The 17,719-nt window shown below is 45.8% G+C and overlaps 1 protein-coding gene across 1 annotated transcript; it reads right to left on the reverse strand.

Moving 5' to 3' along the window:
• Window positions 1-132: 132 nt before the first annotated feature.
• On the reverse strand, window positions 133-17,626 carry tmem108 (transmembrane protein 108). The gene is made up of 5 exons (XM_058060304.2): window positions 16,994-17,626; window positions 8,791-8,874; window positions 2,466-3,389; window positions 2,248-2,399; window positions 133-1,424 (listed from the first exon to the last, which is right to left on the reverse strand). The coding sequence occupies exons 2-5, from the start codon at window positions 8,828-8,830 to the stop codon at window positions 1,308-1,310; spliced, it is 1,233 nt and encodes a 410-aa protein (XP_057916287.2). The 5' UTR covers window positions 8,831-8,874; window positions 16,994-17,626; the 3' UTR covers window positions 133-1,307.
• Between the last annotated feature and the right edge of the window lie 93 nt (window positions 17,627-17,719).

Consider the following 17,719-nt stretch of genomic DNA (forward strand, 5'->3'; position numbering starts at 1 on the left):
TGATGCGAGGTCACCTGAACTGTAGAACAAAACGGAAGTGATGTAGTTAAAGCCTTTGGACTACAATAAATTGACATTATGTTGTCTAAATTAACATTAACAACAAAATTAAATCACTTTTTCATCCACAAATGAAACAGTATCATTTTATTTTGTCATTTTATTGCAGTAAAAAGTACAGTGTATATAGTACAGTACAAAAAATACATCATGTTAAACACTTTGCTCCACTGTGCAAAACAACAAGCTAGGCTGCGGGTAGCCAATGCAGGAAAAATATCAACATCCACGTTGTTAAGCATCACCTTTTTCCATTCACTCAGGATCATTTTGAAGCGACGACCGACAGCATCAAACACTAAGGGGAGGCCGCAGCGATGCAACATAAAACAAAACTGACAGCTCATTAAAGAAAATGCATTAAACCACTCCTTATGTGCTCATACAATGAAAGGTTTGGCCACAGTTTGTATGTAGCAGTGGGATCCATTAATTAGCATTGGGGATGTGGTTGAAGTGCTAAAGTGAATCTCAAACTGGGCATGACACACACGGGTACACACACACACACACACACACACACACACATAGAGGCACGATGCAACACAATCATGGAGGACAAGGTGATGTTTGGGGAAGACAACACACACACACACACACATATACACACACATAACATAATGACATACAAAGGATGACAACCACTGAGGAATTATTAAGACATCAGCGTAGTTCGTCTTCTGAGAAGCTGGTGACACATGAGGGGATGGGGGGGTGACGTTTGCAGCCACTTCTCTGTGATTGACACTGAAAATGAAGCATCATAACCCAGGATTTAAAGCCATTCATAATCGCTTTATAATATTTAATATATTATACTAGAGGTGATGCAGGTATATTATAACTGGTTGATGATAAATAAATAATACAGTAGGCTGTGTGTTTCAGTAAAATGTGAGCAAATGTTGATTTAAATGAAACTTGTGTCACCCCCTCAAACCCCCCCACCCCAAGAAAATCAAACAAAGAGGCATTATATTCAAGTTAAACAGGCTATAAGTCATTTCAGCTTGATTATTTACCTATTTACCATAAACAATAGTTTTTTTTCTCCGTGAGGCCACAGTCAATAAACAAAACCACATGTGTGTGTGTGTTTATAAAGACATAAAAACTTGTTTTTTTTTTATCACAATTAATAATTTTATAAAAAATGTACATCAGAAAAATATGCAGGTGCATCGTCATAGTAAAGAGTGACCGTATACATCACCGCTGCGTTTTACAAAATAAGAACGGCATTGTCTCTAGATGGCAGATGCTTTGTCTCTGTTGATGAAGAGGGTCTCTTGGCAAAAGGGGTTGACCAGCACCACGCTGCTGCCGCTGTAGTCCCCGTTGGGCGGCAGGCAGCTGTCGTGCTCCTGCAAAAAAAAAAAACCACACAGTCAGCATGACACATTGAGTCGCCCAAAAAAAAAAAGATGGAAGGTGGGGTGACACCAGAGAGGGAGGGAGGGAGGAAGGAGTGGCACCAATGCTAACATAACAAAAACTAATGATCTTAATTAGAAATCCAATCAGGTTGAGACTACGTTGCAACATCCTACCAAACAAACACAACACCCGGGTGTCACCAGGGGCATCCTACACATGATCCAGCCTTGGCCCCCCTCTCCTGATGAGGACAAATTGGAGGAATGAAACAAAAAAGAGACACCATGTGAAATAAATAGTCAATAGAAATAAAAAAAAAACATGCATTAGAAATGATTACAATTGACTATTACGTTGTCATATTACAGGCAGCCACCAGATGGCAGTGTAACCACCAATAAAAAAGCCACTCTAGTTAACGTTGCATGTAAAATTGAATAGAGCAAGTTGGCTTAAAGCTTATTAATTAATGTAAGCTTATTAATCACTATTCCAATTGATTGTAATTAGCAGTGACATCAACATGAGCCCGGGGGTGTGTCTCACTTCTACATCAGTACTCGGATGTTGCCATCTTGGCATTAATACAAGAAGAATATTTGTTAATTAGTGCCTATGGAAAACTCCCCCCCGTATAAACATCACTTAGTTTGTTCCAGGACATTTCCTTCCCCGAGGCCTGCTGCTGACTGTACACATTGATCCCCCCCCCCGTGTTTCCATTCTGCTGACTGATGGCGCAGCGTGGACTCGACGCCGCCGCCGCCGCCGCCGCCGCCGCCGCCTGAGTGAGTGTGGGCGCTGATGTACCTCGCTCTCCAGGGTGTGAATCTCTCTGGGCAGCTCCACGGCGTGCCTGCTGAAGTAGTCCATGGTGATGGCGTTGTTCCAGTAGCTCAGGTTGTTCTCCTGACCCGACGACTTCTTCCTCCTCTTCATGCAGCACACGGTCAGAAGCACGGCTGCGACAGGAAGTGGGTTTAGTTTATGAAAGTGGAAAAAATAATAACAATAATGGTGGTACTCACAGCACGTTGATACAGGCACGCTAATGGCCAGCACAATCCACACAATGTCCATGCGACTTAAACAGATGGTGACCCGGGATGGCGGCGGGTACACAGTAGGCCCCGAGCTGTTGTCAGCAGTCCAGGGGTCCTTCGTAGTGGCGGGGACCTGCCTGTTGAGAAAGCTGCCGCTATCTGTGGAGGGAGGCTGTGAGTGGCCGCTTTCCTGAGCGAGTGTCTCGTTGCCGGCGCCGCCGCTGCTGCTGCTGTTGTTGGATGGCGTTCCCGTATGCGCTGTCCCCAGCCAGGGTCCCACGGGGTCACGGTGTGTGGTGTTAGAGCGGGACGATGAAAACGTGACGGCGGTAGTGACGTTGCTTGTCGTGTGGTCGATTGGGCTCAGCGTAGGATGGGGTTCTGTGGCGAGGGCGGATGTGGAGGTTTGATTCTCTGATGGATTCTCGACGGGGGACACCGAGTCCGCTTTTGGCGCCACCACCAGCTCATCTGTCGGGGGCTCGCTTATGTCGGCATGCACTTCCCTTAGGGTGATGGCGTGGCGTCCCTGAGCATGCTCCCTGAGGGACCTAAGAGCCTCATCCTCTAGACCTCTTCCCAATTTGTGCCTGGTGGGAGTCACAGTGTTTGAGACCACAGTAACCAGGTCACCAGTGGGGGGTTCTACCGGGGATTGAGTGGTGTGAAGCCAGGATGAGGAGCGGATGACGTTTGTGGGTCCAGGTCTTCTTCTGGGAGCCCACTCCCCGCTGCTGGAGCCTTCCCTGTGCCAGTCAGGGTGGAAAGGCTCAGCGGCAGACAGGACGTTGCTGCTGCTGCTGCTGCTGGCCGTTGCCATGGTGACAGAGTCCCGGGACGTATGGCGGAGGTGCAGCTCCTGTGCTGATGACACCGGTCCTACTGGTAGTGCTAGAAGGGCGAAAACACCTGCAGAGACACACAAAAAAAAAAAACATTGTTTACGTGTTGCCTTCAAGTGCATGTGTACAGTTCCTCCTCCATCTTGCAGCCCACAGGAGACGTCGCCTTGTTGTGTATTCATGACACACCTCCGCTTTTAATCTACTGTGTTTGTCACTCCTCTCGTTTAACGAGATTGCCTCATTAACCGCACGGCGCGCCGGACCGTGATGTGTCGTCGGAAAACAACAATGAGACGGCCGGAGAGCGAGCCCTCCAATCACGGCGCATCACTTGCCTGGTTGCAACTGCATTAGCATTGTTTTGGAACATTATTAGAGCCCCGCAGACGTGAAACAACACCCCTATAGTCACTATTACACTCCTGTATTCATTGTTTAAAACGCTTATGCTGCAGGGACTTGAGAGCGAGCTAGCCTTAAGTTTATTTCTTAATTGAAGAAACCGGGTCTGCACGGTGGTGGAGTGGTTAGCGGGCAGGATACACAGCTCAGAGACCCGGATTCGTTTCCCCGCTCTCTATGTGGAGTTTACATGGTGTTCCTGTGTGTGTGGGTCCACAACAACATTTTTACATAACTGTTTTTTGTATAGTGGTTAGCACGCAGGCATCACAGCTAGGAGACCCAGAGTTCAATTCCACTCTCGGCCATCTCTGTGTGGAGTTTGCATGGTCTTCTTGTGAGTGTGGGTCCATAACACAATTGAATTTTAACATTTAAAGAACAGCATTTTTACATAACTGTTTTTTGTATAGGCTGCACGAGTGGTTAGCACGCAGGCTAGGAGACCCAGAGTTCAATCCCACTCTCGGCCATCTCTGTGTGGAGTTTGCATGCTCTCCCCGTGCATGCGTGGGTTTTCTCCGGGTACTCCGACTTCCTCCCACATTCCAAAAACATGCTAGGTTAATTAGCGAAATCCAAATTGTCCATAGCTATGAATGTGAGTGTGAATGGTTGTTTGTCTATATGTGCCCTGTGATTGGCTGGCTGGCCACCAGTCCAGGGTCTAACCCTGCCTCTTGCCCGAAGACGGCTGGGATAGGCATAGCGGCATAGAAAATAAATGAATAAATGAATTGAAGAAATTACCACTTCCACACCGGGTGCGAGGAGAACTTTTTTTTTCTCCCCCATTCTATTAAGGTAGTGTAATGCTGCCACCTAGTGACTTGTATTTCAATATGTTTGGATTAATAATAGACCATAGTCTACCATGAAACGGTGATTTTTGATGAATTAATTTATTTGATGAGGGATGACTGTAATCATGAAAACCAAGGTTACGCTTTAGGATAAATGTTCGATAGCTTGGTAATTGTTGCCTACTATATAGCATGGCTATATCGTAGCATGGCTATATAGTAGCATGGCGCTCCCATTGGGGCTCAGCTATGGATGAAGCTGTCTTGCATGTAACATGACGGGATAAGAAGGGTATTATCATATTTTACAATTATTGGATTTCCTCCCGGATTCAAGGTCATTTTAATCCCACCGATGATGGAAATCTTTACATTCCGGTCACTAATGCAATTCGACGGAAAAGCATAAATAGAGTTTTTGCTTTCCAGCCAGGACTACTTCAATCAATTCATCACATCCCAGTCCCCGGTCCCTAGAGTCTGGGTGCTGTCTCCCATTAACCAAAAGTGTCATGTCTGTAACCCACGGCGCCCCCTCCGGAGTGTTTCTGAAGAGATAGCACACGTAGCCTAGTCTGTTGATTTATGACGCGTGCCCTGAGATGATCCTTGAGGCAAACAGACGTGTTTGGGTATCTCGTCGCACTAAATGTGATTAATTCACGTTAACGGGGTGTTTGTCAGTTCATGATGGAAACAACGTTGTCTTTTATCGTGTATTATGCACCAAACGGGTTTAATTTATCACCACGGCAACAAGAGCAATAGCGTCTGAACAGACACGGGTAGCAAATGTGAGGACAGAGTGAGACGTCGCATTTACGAGTCGACAACACGATCGCAACCGAGCGACTTTTTCCATAAAGCGTCGATAAATCAAGCTGCTAAGCGTTGCTTTGTGCGAGCGATTAGACTCAATGTCGGCAAACATGATGAGATGGAAAGCAAGCTAATGGAACCCTGTGTTATTCCTCCGGGGGGGCTCCACGCCACTTCATTCAAGCGCCATCCATCAATGCAGGTGCCCTATTCAGGGTGAGATGGATATATTCATCTTTGTGTCCCGGGAGGGGGGGGGTCACCTTACGCTCCAAGCAAAGGGGACTAGTTTGCTTACAATGCAAAGTTGCTTGTGTACAATGCGGACGGCTGGCCAAAAATAGGAGTTGCATTTTCCTGCGTCATCTGGGAGTCCATTTTTGTTTGTCATCAAGTCGAATTCAAAATCAAATCAACTTTATTTGTATAGCACTTTTCCTGTACTATACAAATAAGGAAGTGCAACACAAAGTGCTTTACAGAATTAAAAACAATTACCACAATTAAAAGGAAAAACAATTACAAAGAAAGACCCTCCCTCCCACCCTCCATACTAGACACACACCCACCCACACCCACACCCACAATCACACAAAGTAGGGAGACATGGCATGGCACTGAGGATCAAGGAAACGCCACCTTTGGGGCCGTCCACACTGGGAGGAGCTGCAGGCCGTGCCATCCGGGGACCAGCACCCGGGCCCCCCGACTACGACAGACGGGCGGACCCCCACATTAAAGTAAAGGGAGGAACCCTTGAAGGGACCCAAGGATGGCACCCCCCTCAGCAGACCCGACACAGCCCCCAAGTGTGAAGGACCCCCCCTGAGGAAATTCATTCATTCATTCATTCATTCATTTTCTACCGCTTATCCTCACGAGGGTCGCGGGGGGTGCTGGAGCCTATCCCAGCTGTCTTCGGGCGAGAGGCGAAACACGCAAAAACTGTTAATATGAGCTAGCTTACAATGGCCGTCATGGGAAAACTAACATTCAATCATTCATTTTCTACCGCTTATCCTCACAAGGGTCGCGGGGGGTGCTGGAGCCTATCCCAGCTGTCTTCAGGCGAGAGGCGAAACACGCAAAAACTGTTAATATGAGCTAGCTTACAACGGCCGTCATGGGAAAACTAACATTCAATCATTCATTTTCTACCGCTCGTCCTCACGAGGGTCGCGGGGGGTGCTGGAGCCTATCCCAGCTGTCTTCGGGCGAGAGGCGAAACACGCAAAAACTGTTCATATGAGCTAGCTTACAACGGCCGTCATGGGAAAACTAACATTCAATCATTCATTTTCTTCCGCTCGTCCTCACGAGGGTTGCGGGGGGTGCTGGAGCCTATCCCAGCTGTCCTCAGGCGAGAGGCAGGGTATACACCCTGGACTGATAGCCAGCCAATCACAGGACACATATAAACAAACAACCATTCACACTCACATTCATACCTATGGACAATTTGGAGTCGCTAATTAACTTAGCATGTTTTTTTTTGGAATGTGGGAGAGAGCCTATCCCAGCTGTCTTCGGGTGAGAGGCAGGGTATACACACTGGACCGGTCGCCAGCCAATCACAGGGCACATATAGACAAACAACCATTCACACTCACATTCATACCTATGGACAATTTGGAGTCGCTAATTAACCTAGCATGTTTTTGGAATGTGGGAGGAAACCGGAGTACCCTGAGGAAATACTGGAGTTAAAAGCTAAAGACTAAAATCATAAAATAGGACAAAAAAGATAAAAAAATAAGAAAAGTTTATAAATATGAGTTAAAAGCCTGATTAAAAAGGTGTGTCTTTAATATATTTTTTAAAAATATCAACAGTCTCCGCAGTCCGGCAGGCTGTTCCACAGGTGGGGGGGCCATAGTGGCTAAATGCTGCCTCACACTCATTCATGCTTTTTCTGCCCTCTAGGGGCGTGGAGGTAAAGTGTTCCCTCAAATGGCCATCCTGTGGACCGCTGGGACATGGCTGTTTGGCAAGGTCTCTACAGATGCAAGCCCGGAGATAAAGATAACTACTTCCTGTTTGAAAGCGTTGCAGATTTGTCGGTAGGGGAGCTTTGAGGGCGGACATGTTTATCAAAGAATCGTCTCCCGCGGTGTTGATTTAAAGTGCAGCGGCAGCACAAACAGGAAGCAGGGACGTTAAACAGGATGTTCTGTGGATTCTGGACAGAACACTAAAATGAACACGTCGCTGAGTTCTACATCTTAGGATTCCAGGAGAACATCTGCAGCAGGTATTTCCCAGAAACACTAAACGCATCTCTTTGCTTTTCTTGCCGCCTGGGGCACATGTACCCCCCCCTCTGAACATCTCAATACCACCTTAATAACAGTCTAATATAGCAACAGATCTCCCCGGTCTTAGCAGGATTTGAACGTGCACCACTACAACATGGATACTTCATCACTTCTGGAAGGATGGAGACAGATTTGTCGGACAGCAAAGCATACCAGAGATCAATGTTCCATATTCCATATTCCATATTCCATATTCATGTGACATTCAGCACCGGCAGCCTGCCAGCTTAACCCGCCGTCGTACATGCGCTTCCCAGCGTCTCCGACCCATACTCGGAATTTCAAGCAGCCACAAGTGGAACAGCAACTGCTGCGTTTGGAACGCGTATGCCACCATGAAGTAAATAATATTTAGAAATATGATACACAGTACCCAAACAAAGCATCCTATGTGTTGCTAAATAACCCACCATGGGGCCAATATAAGGTACTATATATGTACTATATATGTAAAAGATGATTATAGGGGTGTTATGTCAGGTCTAGAGTCTTTAAATATATATATATATATATATATATATATATATATATATATATATATATATATATATATATATATACCTCACAGCTAGGAGACCAGGGTTCAATTCCACCCTCAGCCATCTCTGTGTGGAGTTTCCATGTTCTCCCCGTGCATGCGTGGGTTTTCTCCGGGTACTCCGGTTTCCTCCCACATTCCAAAAACATGCTAGGTTAATTAGCGACTCCAAATTGTCCATAGGTATGAATGTGAGTGTGAATGGTTGTTTGTCTATATGTGCCCTGTGATTGGCTGGTGAGGAAAAAGCGGTAGAAAATGAAAGAATGAATGATACACAGTACCCAAAGAAAGCATCCTATGTGTTGCTAAATAACCCACCATGGGGCCAATATAAGTTACTATATATGTAAAAGATGATTATAGGGGTGTTATGTCAGGTCTAGAGGTCTTTAAAAAAATTCTTTTTTTTTTTAAATCCCTAATAAAAATTTGGCGACTCCAAATTGTCCATAGGTATGAATGTGAGTGTGAATGGTTGTTTGTCTATATATGCCCTGTGATTGGTCCAGGGTGTCCCCCGCCTCTCGCCCGAAGACAGCTGGGATAGGCTCCAGCACCCCCCGCGATAAACATGTATTTACTCACTCAGCAGCTGGCAGCGCAGGACCTGCAGGCTTGTCTTCATGGTATCATGTGATCCGGGTCCTCCTCCACAGTGCTCATGGTTCTCTAAGAAAGGTAGACAGAAGGGGTCAAATGATAAACTGCCATCCATCTTTGTCGTGACAGCCAGACCACAGAAAGAGAAGAGGAGCCGCCATCATGGTTTTGGTCAGCGTCAACTTGGTGGCTTGAAATGGACACTGGCAGGGAAACTAATTACAGTGCACGGAACATCGACCGGCGTAGGCCGTCTTCTGAGTGTCGCCTGTGGCAGAGTGAGGAGCTGACTGACGGCGTGCCAATCAAAAAGCACCTCCTTCATTCGGGGATGACTCACACACACACACACACACACACACACACATATATACACAACTTCAACTTGAAGCAGGACGGCTGTTCCAAGGCTAAACTTGTCCTGCTCATCACTTAGCACCTAGCATCACATTAATGGTGGAAAAAACACAACTGACATCGGCTGTCGCTATGGCAACCAAACCAAACAGCACCTTATTATGACCGATGGACCGCTAACCAAACGACTGCCGTTGTATCTTAATGACTGTCGTTTCGCACCACCACCAAAAAAGAGTCTGTTCAGAAATATGTGGAGTCCCGCACCAACCCCTCAGACTCGAGCTGTCCTATCTAGTCGTTAAGCATGAACCAATAAAGCAAACAGTCCAAACAGTCATACATATAAGCCAAAAGTGACGCAGCAAAGAAGCCATTAAAAAAGCATTTAGGAGTAGACCAAGAGAACCCAGTACCCACAATGCATCTGCACCAGAATAAAAGCAGGCAACGCCACCCACACTACTTCTGCAGTCTCATAGTGTTGTCACTTTCTGCTTTTCACCCATCAGGGAACGTGTCATATTCCTTAAATGAAAGAGACTATGAGACTGTCTTGACGCATCCAGACTAACCTGTCGGAGACCGGTACCGGATCCCGAACAAGGACCGGCACTTTATGTCTGACAGGAGAAGAGCTTATATCGTGTTGACACAAAAAAAAGCCTATTTGATGCAACTCACAGAAACAGATAAAAGATACAACAAGAAGGAATTCCCAAACCGGGAACAATCTGGCCTCCTGGAGACTTGTCAAGCGTTCCGGGCTCGCTCCCGGGAGTCGGTGAGCCAGCTCGGCGGGTAAAGGGCAAACATCAGGATGCAGCTCACTAGCGCTTACCGTCTGAGCCGTAAATAACCTCCGCCTCCTTGTCACCGTCTTTCCGTCCTTATGTGACACCCGTATCCTTGCTATTAGATGGTTTGGCATGTCGCTACACTTGTCCCCCCCCGGCCCCCCCCGCACGAAACCATAACAACAGACAAAGGGTGACAGGGATTCTCGTATGAGCTAAAATGTATGTTAATGCATCACAGTGTGTCACTGCAATGCCCCAAACCATGGAAATACTGGATGTCCCCTAGTGGTCACAGGGGAGTCCAAGATGTGGGACGGGAGCCATTTACAGTCTGCGGAACATGCTAAAGGTATCATTTTAGAATTTTTTTTTTTTTAATTTTTGAGTAATTTTACAAAAATAAATTCTAAATATTAAGTCCTAATTTTATGAGTATATCGTTGTAATATAATGATATTATATTCTGATAATTTTACATTTTAAATTATAATTTTAGCATAACTTTTAAATATGAAAAAATGAAATGAAAAAAAATACATAATTTTTAAAATATTTTTTTCTCGTAATATTATGTATTTTTTTTCATTGTCTCAATGAAAATTAACAATTTTACAAAAGAAAAGTCAACACATTCACAGAAAATAGCATTTTAAGGAGAAAAAAAGACACAACTTTGCAAGAATAAACTAAAAAAAACAACAATGTAATTTGGTTGAAAATATGAGAACCAAACAAAAAAAAATTCTATTTTTTTCTCGTAATATTTTGACAATTAGAAAACGTAAAAAAAATAAACTACTGCTGTAATATTAGAAGCATTATGAAGATAAAAAAAATTAATTGACAAAAAAAGTGGCAATTTTACGTGAATAACCTCATAATATTTAGAGGAAAAATAATTTAGGGATGTCAGATATTGGCTTTTTTGTTGCAAACTGATATTCCGATATTGTCCAACTCTCAATTTCCGATATCAGCCGATACTGACATAAACATATAGACTGATATAAACATATATGTGTTGTATACATCGGTTTTTATGTTGGGGGGAAAAAAATCATTTTTATGTTGATATCGGGACGATAATTATCAGTATCGGACATCCTTCGGCATCGTTTCATTCTTCACTGTGGCACCCACTGGAAAAAGTTAGGACACCCCTGGCCTATGAGATGGCTGCTTTTCCGCCTTCATCATTGATTCTCAGCATAAGGGTCAAAAAAAAAGGAAGAAATATCGAATTGATCAAAGCTCCAGGCCGTTGGACCCGCAGTGGGAGCTGTCAGGCAAAGGTTGTTACGTAAAGCCTTTTTTCCTCCCCTCTCGGCGAGGCAACATCGATTATCGGAGCGGCGCTCAATGAGCCCTCATTAAGTGCTAACTTGTATAGAAAAGGGGAGCATGATGACCCTAACATGTTGCCCATATACTTCCCTATTATGGAAAAGACTGATTCATGGTCTATTTCTGTTCTTCGGTAGAGCTAAGGACCGGTCTCCACGGTAACAGGTAAAGGCATGTTCCCAAACTGTACACATCGGGAGTCAAGGGTGATAAATGGCCCTCTTAAAGGTACGGTAACATGCTATAATGTAAAGGACAGGAGACTACTGTTCCATTTCCTGTCAAAGCCACAATTTGTTGACACTGCACATCAATGCAAAACTCCTCTGGCATCAAATGGACATTGAACTCATTCATTACGAGTGTAAAGACAAAATGACAAAGCAAGCAAGCAAAAAAAAAAAAACAAATATGGCCCCCATTATCCCAACGGAAAACCCAAACAAGCTTAATCCCTTCCAACCAACAAGGCAGATGGGACAAAAGGTCGGCTTTCCAGCATAATGGGGACAAAAACACTTGCTTATGACAGCGGATCATCGCTTGTGTACAGCTAACGGCTAATGCAGCACAAATTTCCAAACAAATAAGTAGACAATGGCCGGCTTTTAAAAAGGAAACACTGTGGGATGTCGTGGAACAAAGACATGACGACAGATGCTGGAATTTACACTTTCCTGTAACAAGAGTCCATTCCAAAGTGAGACGGACAGTGTGGCCACTGTAAGTGGACAGGAAGTGGCTCGGAATGTCCATGCGGTGATAGATATGAGTACACGGGGGTTGGGATTACGATTGTTGTCCGAGCACAGGTCAGCAGTCAAAAAACGAGAACGCCATTCAGGAAGTTTCCTTACTTTGCGGCACATTCCCAATTTTAACCTTTTGACGCAGCTCGTGGACGGCGGACAATGGCAGGAACCAAGAGCAGAGGGGAGGGGTGTGTTTTGTGATGGTGGAGGGGCGGGGGGGCGGCATTGTACCTCGTTTCCGTGTAAGTGAGGACCGCCGAGAGATCGAAGACATTTTGGGGGATATGATGGGTTGCGATTTGGGCGCGTGTGTGTGTGTGTGTGTGCGGGGGGTGGTTTGTATTGTTCTCTCCTTTTCTTCCACCCCCCATCACCCCTTTTTTTGCTTCATCCCCCCACTATGACGGCGACAGATTAAACTCCAAAAGCTGCTAGCCTTGGGTGTGTGTTGTCCGCCTACACACACACACACACACACACACACACACACAAAGAGCATCACTTAGGCCCAGCATGTATGAGTCAGGCTGACAACACACAAAAGCAGACGCACACACAAAAAAACGGTAGCTAATGTCTGAAATATCAATGTGAAGCATGCAAACGGCCGCTAGCAAAACAAACCAATTAGCCACTTTTGGAAACAAAGCTACAAGGAGGAACACGTGAGCTTATAAGACGACGCGTTGAGTAATCGAGTACTTAGCGGCTAATTGGGGGCGAGCGGCGCTGCGGTTGCGGATCAGGACAGATCAGAGGCCGTAAGCCCTCTGTTGAGGTCATTAGCAAATAACAAGCGTCTAGGCCAGGGGGTCTCAAACACGTGGCCCCCGCCTTGATAAGAAAGTTTAATGTAAGTTTGATATGGATGCTGTATGGTATCATGTACCCAGAAAAAAATTATTACTTTTAATTCATGTTCATGTTAAAGGTTAAATAACTGTTAATAGTTATCCTCCCTATCCGTGTGGAAGTGGTAAGTTTTTGGCTATTTAAGTTTAAAAGAAATAACTGGAAGGCTACCGTTTAAGGTTGCTAGCTTTCTAGTTTGCGAGTTAGCATGTGTCTCAAGACCCTGCAGTTGCGCAATATGTTGTAAATAAAAAAAGAGTATAAATGTGACTATAGTTGTGTTTTGTCATGTCTACAGGGCTCTAATAATGCTTTGTTCATTTTAATCTGAAAAAAAATAATTTGTCTACCCACCAACTATATGTGGTTTCTTAAGTTTTTATGATTATTATTATATTTATTTATTACTGATTGATTTTCTTTATTCTTGATTTGTTTATTTATTTTTCATCTTATTTTGTGCAGAAAAATAAAAATAAAAATTAAGATTATTATAACTTTTATTGTAGAAAATCGGAACCAAAGCACTGAAAAAGTATATTTTTCTGTTTTTAATAAATGCATTTTTTTTTTTTTGAAAACCTGATGCAGCCCAGCCTTGCCCAGACCCTAGCTCCAGTGGCCCCCAGGTAAATTGAGTTTGAGACCCCCTGGTCTAGGTAGATACAGGCCGCATATTCAAGACCCCCCCCCACAGATTCCTCATAGATTACTATCGCAGCAAACGGCAAAGCAATTAAACCGACCTCTAAACTCACTAATTAGCAACTGGCTTGTATCATGACTCCAATGTTTAAGTATTCTACATTCTTATAGTGTTTTGTTTCATCTGCGTGAACGTTAGCATCTTCAAAAATAAACTCCGCCTCCAGAGACTAGCCTCTTTAATGCATTTTGTCCGTTCACCAGGGATGCCCGCTGTAAGAAATAGCAGACAAAAACGAAGGTCAATGGCATACCGGGGGGGCCTGTTTACGACCATGCTAGTTAAATGTCAAGCGTTTAGGGCCCCTCGAGGGGACAAAAAAAAAATGGCTGCAGGTGTCTCTTCCTGATGAGCGGCGAGATCTATTATTAGAATGAAAAGGATGCCCACGATGGCTTTTTGGGATGGCGACAATATGATGATGATGTATCGTATAACCGAGCTAAGGAAGCGTGTCGTTATCATGTTCAGCGCCAGAGCTGCCCTCAAACGCCTCCTACTCCGGCGCACCTTAGTATGACGCCGCTGTCGCCATGGTGACGCAGCTGCCACATCAGCACCGCAATCAAGAGCGCACGCATACGGAGCTAAATCCCACTCTGAGCCTCTTTCTATGCAAATGAATGTCTCTTTAATCAGGATTAATGCACTTTGCGATTATTCCACACTTTTCATGCCCTCGGAGATAAGAATCTCTTACGTAATTCACACCGAGTGCACTCTAATTAGGGGGGGGGGTTCTTTTTTTTTAATACATTCCTTCAATCAACAAGCATATATGCTAGCACTTCCATCAGTCAGGAAAACAACCTTTGATTTGACGTTTTGGGAATACATAAAAGCCGAACAACTACCAAGACGGAAGAAGTTGCCAAGGAAACGAGAGAGATGGCATCATGGAATCGCACTTTGCGTGATAAGAGGAGGCGGTCATTTGCTTCCGAGCAGGGGGTCGCAACCACCCCCACCCCATTAGAGGCTAATCCGCATAGGTGAGGGTGCAGTTATTGTGCTGACGCCCGCTAATACTGTCCAAACACACTTCCACCACAAACCCCCCCCATAGGCGGGGGTTGAACATGCATCCCACCCGTAGAGCAGGACTTCTCCTCCAGCCAACAGGTCCTTCTCCTAATCCTATTAGAGGCGCTCATCTGTGCCGCTGTGTGTCCCGGGGTTGCCCACACAGAGGGCGACTCCATCCTGCCGTGACGCCCCCCATCAGGTTTTGAGGTGGACGTCCAATTTGGGGAAGGCAAGGACTATGTGTATATTTCTACTTCCTGTCTGGAATCCATAAATCCTAATCTCCATTTAATATTTTCTATAGTTTTACCGTATTAAAATGCTTTTAAAGGTTCTCGGGGGAAAAAAAAATCGGCTTACATAAGTAGATTGGAACCCAAATGGTCCCTTCCGCCCCCTCCCTATTTAGGGTCCCTTGTGGGACCCGTGGGTGGAGGTATAGGTGCAGTCCGGAGTGGCATGGATGCATCTGAGGAATGCAAGGAATTCCCCTCATGCTCGGACGGTCATCTCATTCTTATCTTCTGATACCGCCCCCACCCCCCTTCCCCCCGTCCCCGTCGGTATTTTGTCATCTGGGAAAACAGTGCAAAGTCCATCAGGAGTATAAGCGCAAGGGGCCGCATTCCACTTCACGATGTACCATTCTCCACCAGTCATGGGGGTGGGTTAGTCGCTTATTAAACCCTCTTGTCGCCACATTCCCGAATATTTTCCCATCAGTTTTTTCCTCTACATTTCCTGTGATGGGTTTGTCCGGGAGGGACGGGAAAACTGATAGTTTCCGGGCGTTTCTTCCCCCGGAAAAGCTGATGAAAACTTTTCCGGACTTTAGTGATAAGAGAAGTGCTACTTCTTTTCCAAATACGGACTTTAGATCTCCCTGTCACGATATACTGGATGGATCCCAAATCTCGGAATAACCTCTCTTCCATTATGCTAAATACATAAATACCCTCATTAGCCTTACATGATTTGCTCATATGCCGCCTAAAAGACATCCCAGCATGCCGCCTTGGCCCCAAGGACGCCGTCTGCTCCAGATGTCAATACCCCCCGGCGACCCCGCTCCCTCCCCCCTCGCTACTGCACACATGGCACTGGGGGATTGTGCAGCATAACAAAGGAGAAAAGGGGGGGGGGGGGTATAAGCAAACATTCCTGTCACAATGGAGAGGCCTGGCTAGCAGGTTGAATCAGCTCAATGAAAAAGCAGCACCTTCTTGCAAAAGCATCACAATGGACTATTTGGCTTTAAGAGAGTTTCTACTATTATCTGCTTTGTTGCCATCATGTCTCTCTGATTCCTTAAACAATCAAACGCTACTTGAGAGAGAGAGAGAGAGATCTTGCAAAGATTGACGGCTTTCCCGCTTTTGGGAAACTCTGGGAGGCTGACACAGGATTGAATACAATGGTATCATGGAAATGCTCATCTGCTTCATTCATTCATTTTTAACTGTTTTGACAGGGTCGCGGGGGTGCTGGAGCCTATCCCAGCTGTCTTTGGGCGAGACTGGTCGCCAGTCAATCACAGGGCACATATAGACAAACAACCATTCACACTCACATTCATACCTATAGACAATTTGGAATCGCTAATTAACCTAGCATGTTTTTTGGAGTGTTTCCGGAGTACCTGGAGAGGGTGGAATTGAACTCGGGTCTCCGAGCTGTGAGGCCAGCGTGCTAACCACTCATCCGTTGTGCAGTCTCTGACATTATTCAAGTTTATTTAAAGCCTCCTTGGTTAGTGCCGACTCAAACCAAAACGTACTCTAACCGAATTATTCATTCATTTATTCATTTTATACCGCTTATCCTCACAAGGGTTGCATGGGTGCTGGAGCCTATCCCAGCTGTCTTGGTGCGAGAGGCGGGGTACACACTCGACTAGTGGCCAGCCAATCACAGGGCACATATAGACAAACAACCATTCACACTCACATTCATACCTATGGACAATTTGGAGTCGCTAATTAACCTAGCATGTTTTTGGAATGTGGGAGGAAACCGGGAATTGAACCCTGGTCTCCTAGCTGTGAGGTCTGCGCGCTAACCACTCGAACACCATGCAGCCTCATCTGCTTCATGTATCTTTTTTTTTTTTTTTTTAGAAAAAGTTGCTATTCTCTACATCACTGTCCTCACAACAAGTCGAGGCAGATGGCCGCCACTGCACATGAACTGTCACTGCCCAGGCTTCTCCATGTTAAATAAATTGTTGTTAAAACTACCCTGAGCTGACTGTCGCACCGCCGATGATTGACACTGGTACTGTGATCAAATGATGCAATCACGTGATAAAGGATCTTTTGCATACAATACATGCAGAGACATTTATTACTCACCTATGACAGCGTGGTAACGTCGGCGTATCCGAGACCGATGCACGCCGGAAGAGCCACACTTCACCGCGTCGAGGTGCACATGTCGCCAGGGGTGGGAGTGGGAGGAGGAGGGGGGGGACCACCAGTCTCCGGAGGAATCCCGCAAGAGAGCCGTGTGTCGCACCTGCTCCTGCGTCCAGCCGCTGGATGCGCTGCGCAAGGCGGTGCCACCACCACCACCACCACCACCACCGTGCTCGTTCCGCTTTGAGGAGTCCTGCCGAAACTCCTGCTCCCCGCCTCTTCGTCTCCGTGGGCTCTGACGCGGTTCGGCTTCTCTCTCTCTACGCCCTCCAGGCAGCCGTCCGTCGGGGGTTTTTGGTCGCGTCGGCGCCACCCACGGAGTGAGGGAGGACCGAGCGGCGCGCGTACGGGGAGGGAATTTTAATGAGGTGCTGCTGCAGAGTGGAGTGGAGAGGTGCTGCGGACGGGGCTTTCTGGTCACCTGACCAGTCGGGGCCAGGACACCCCGACTCAACCTGTTGATTGACGCTGGAAATGTAGCACAAGTCTATTAATAGCACCACTAATACTTTTTGCAAGGAGCTGAATCGAGAAAATAACGCATTGATGAACTTCAGTGCACATTGCTTTTGCGCAACCGCTCTACTCTATTAAACCTAAATCACCGCTGCGCAAACAATATCTGCACAGTAACGACAGCCACGACACAAGACGTGAAAAGGA

This window comes from Doryrhamphus excisus, linkage group LG7 (genome assembly GCF_037039965.1).
Source record: "Doryrhamphus excisus strain RoL-2023G ecotype Guam linkage group LG7, RoL_Dexc_Guam_v1.1, whole genome shotgun sequence".
Lineage (NCBI taxonomy): Eukaryota > Metazoa > Chordata > Actinopteri > Syngnathiformes > Syngnathidae > Doryrhamphus > Doryrhamphus excisus.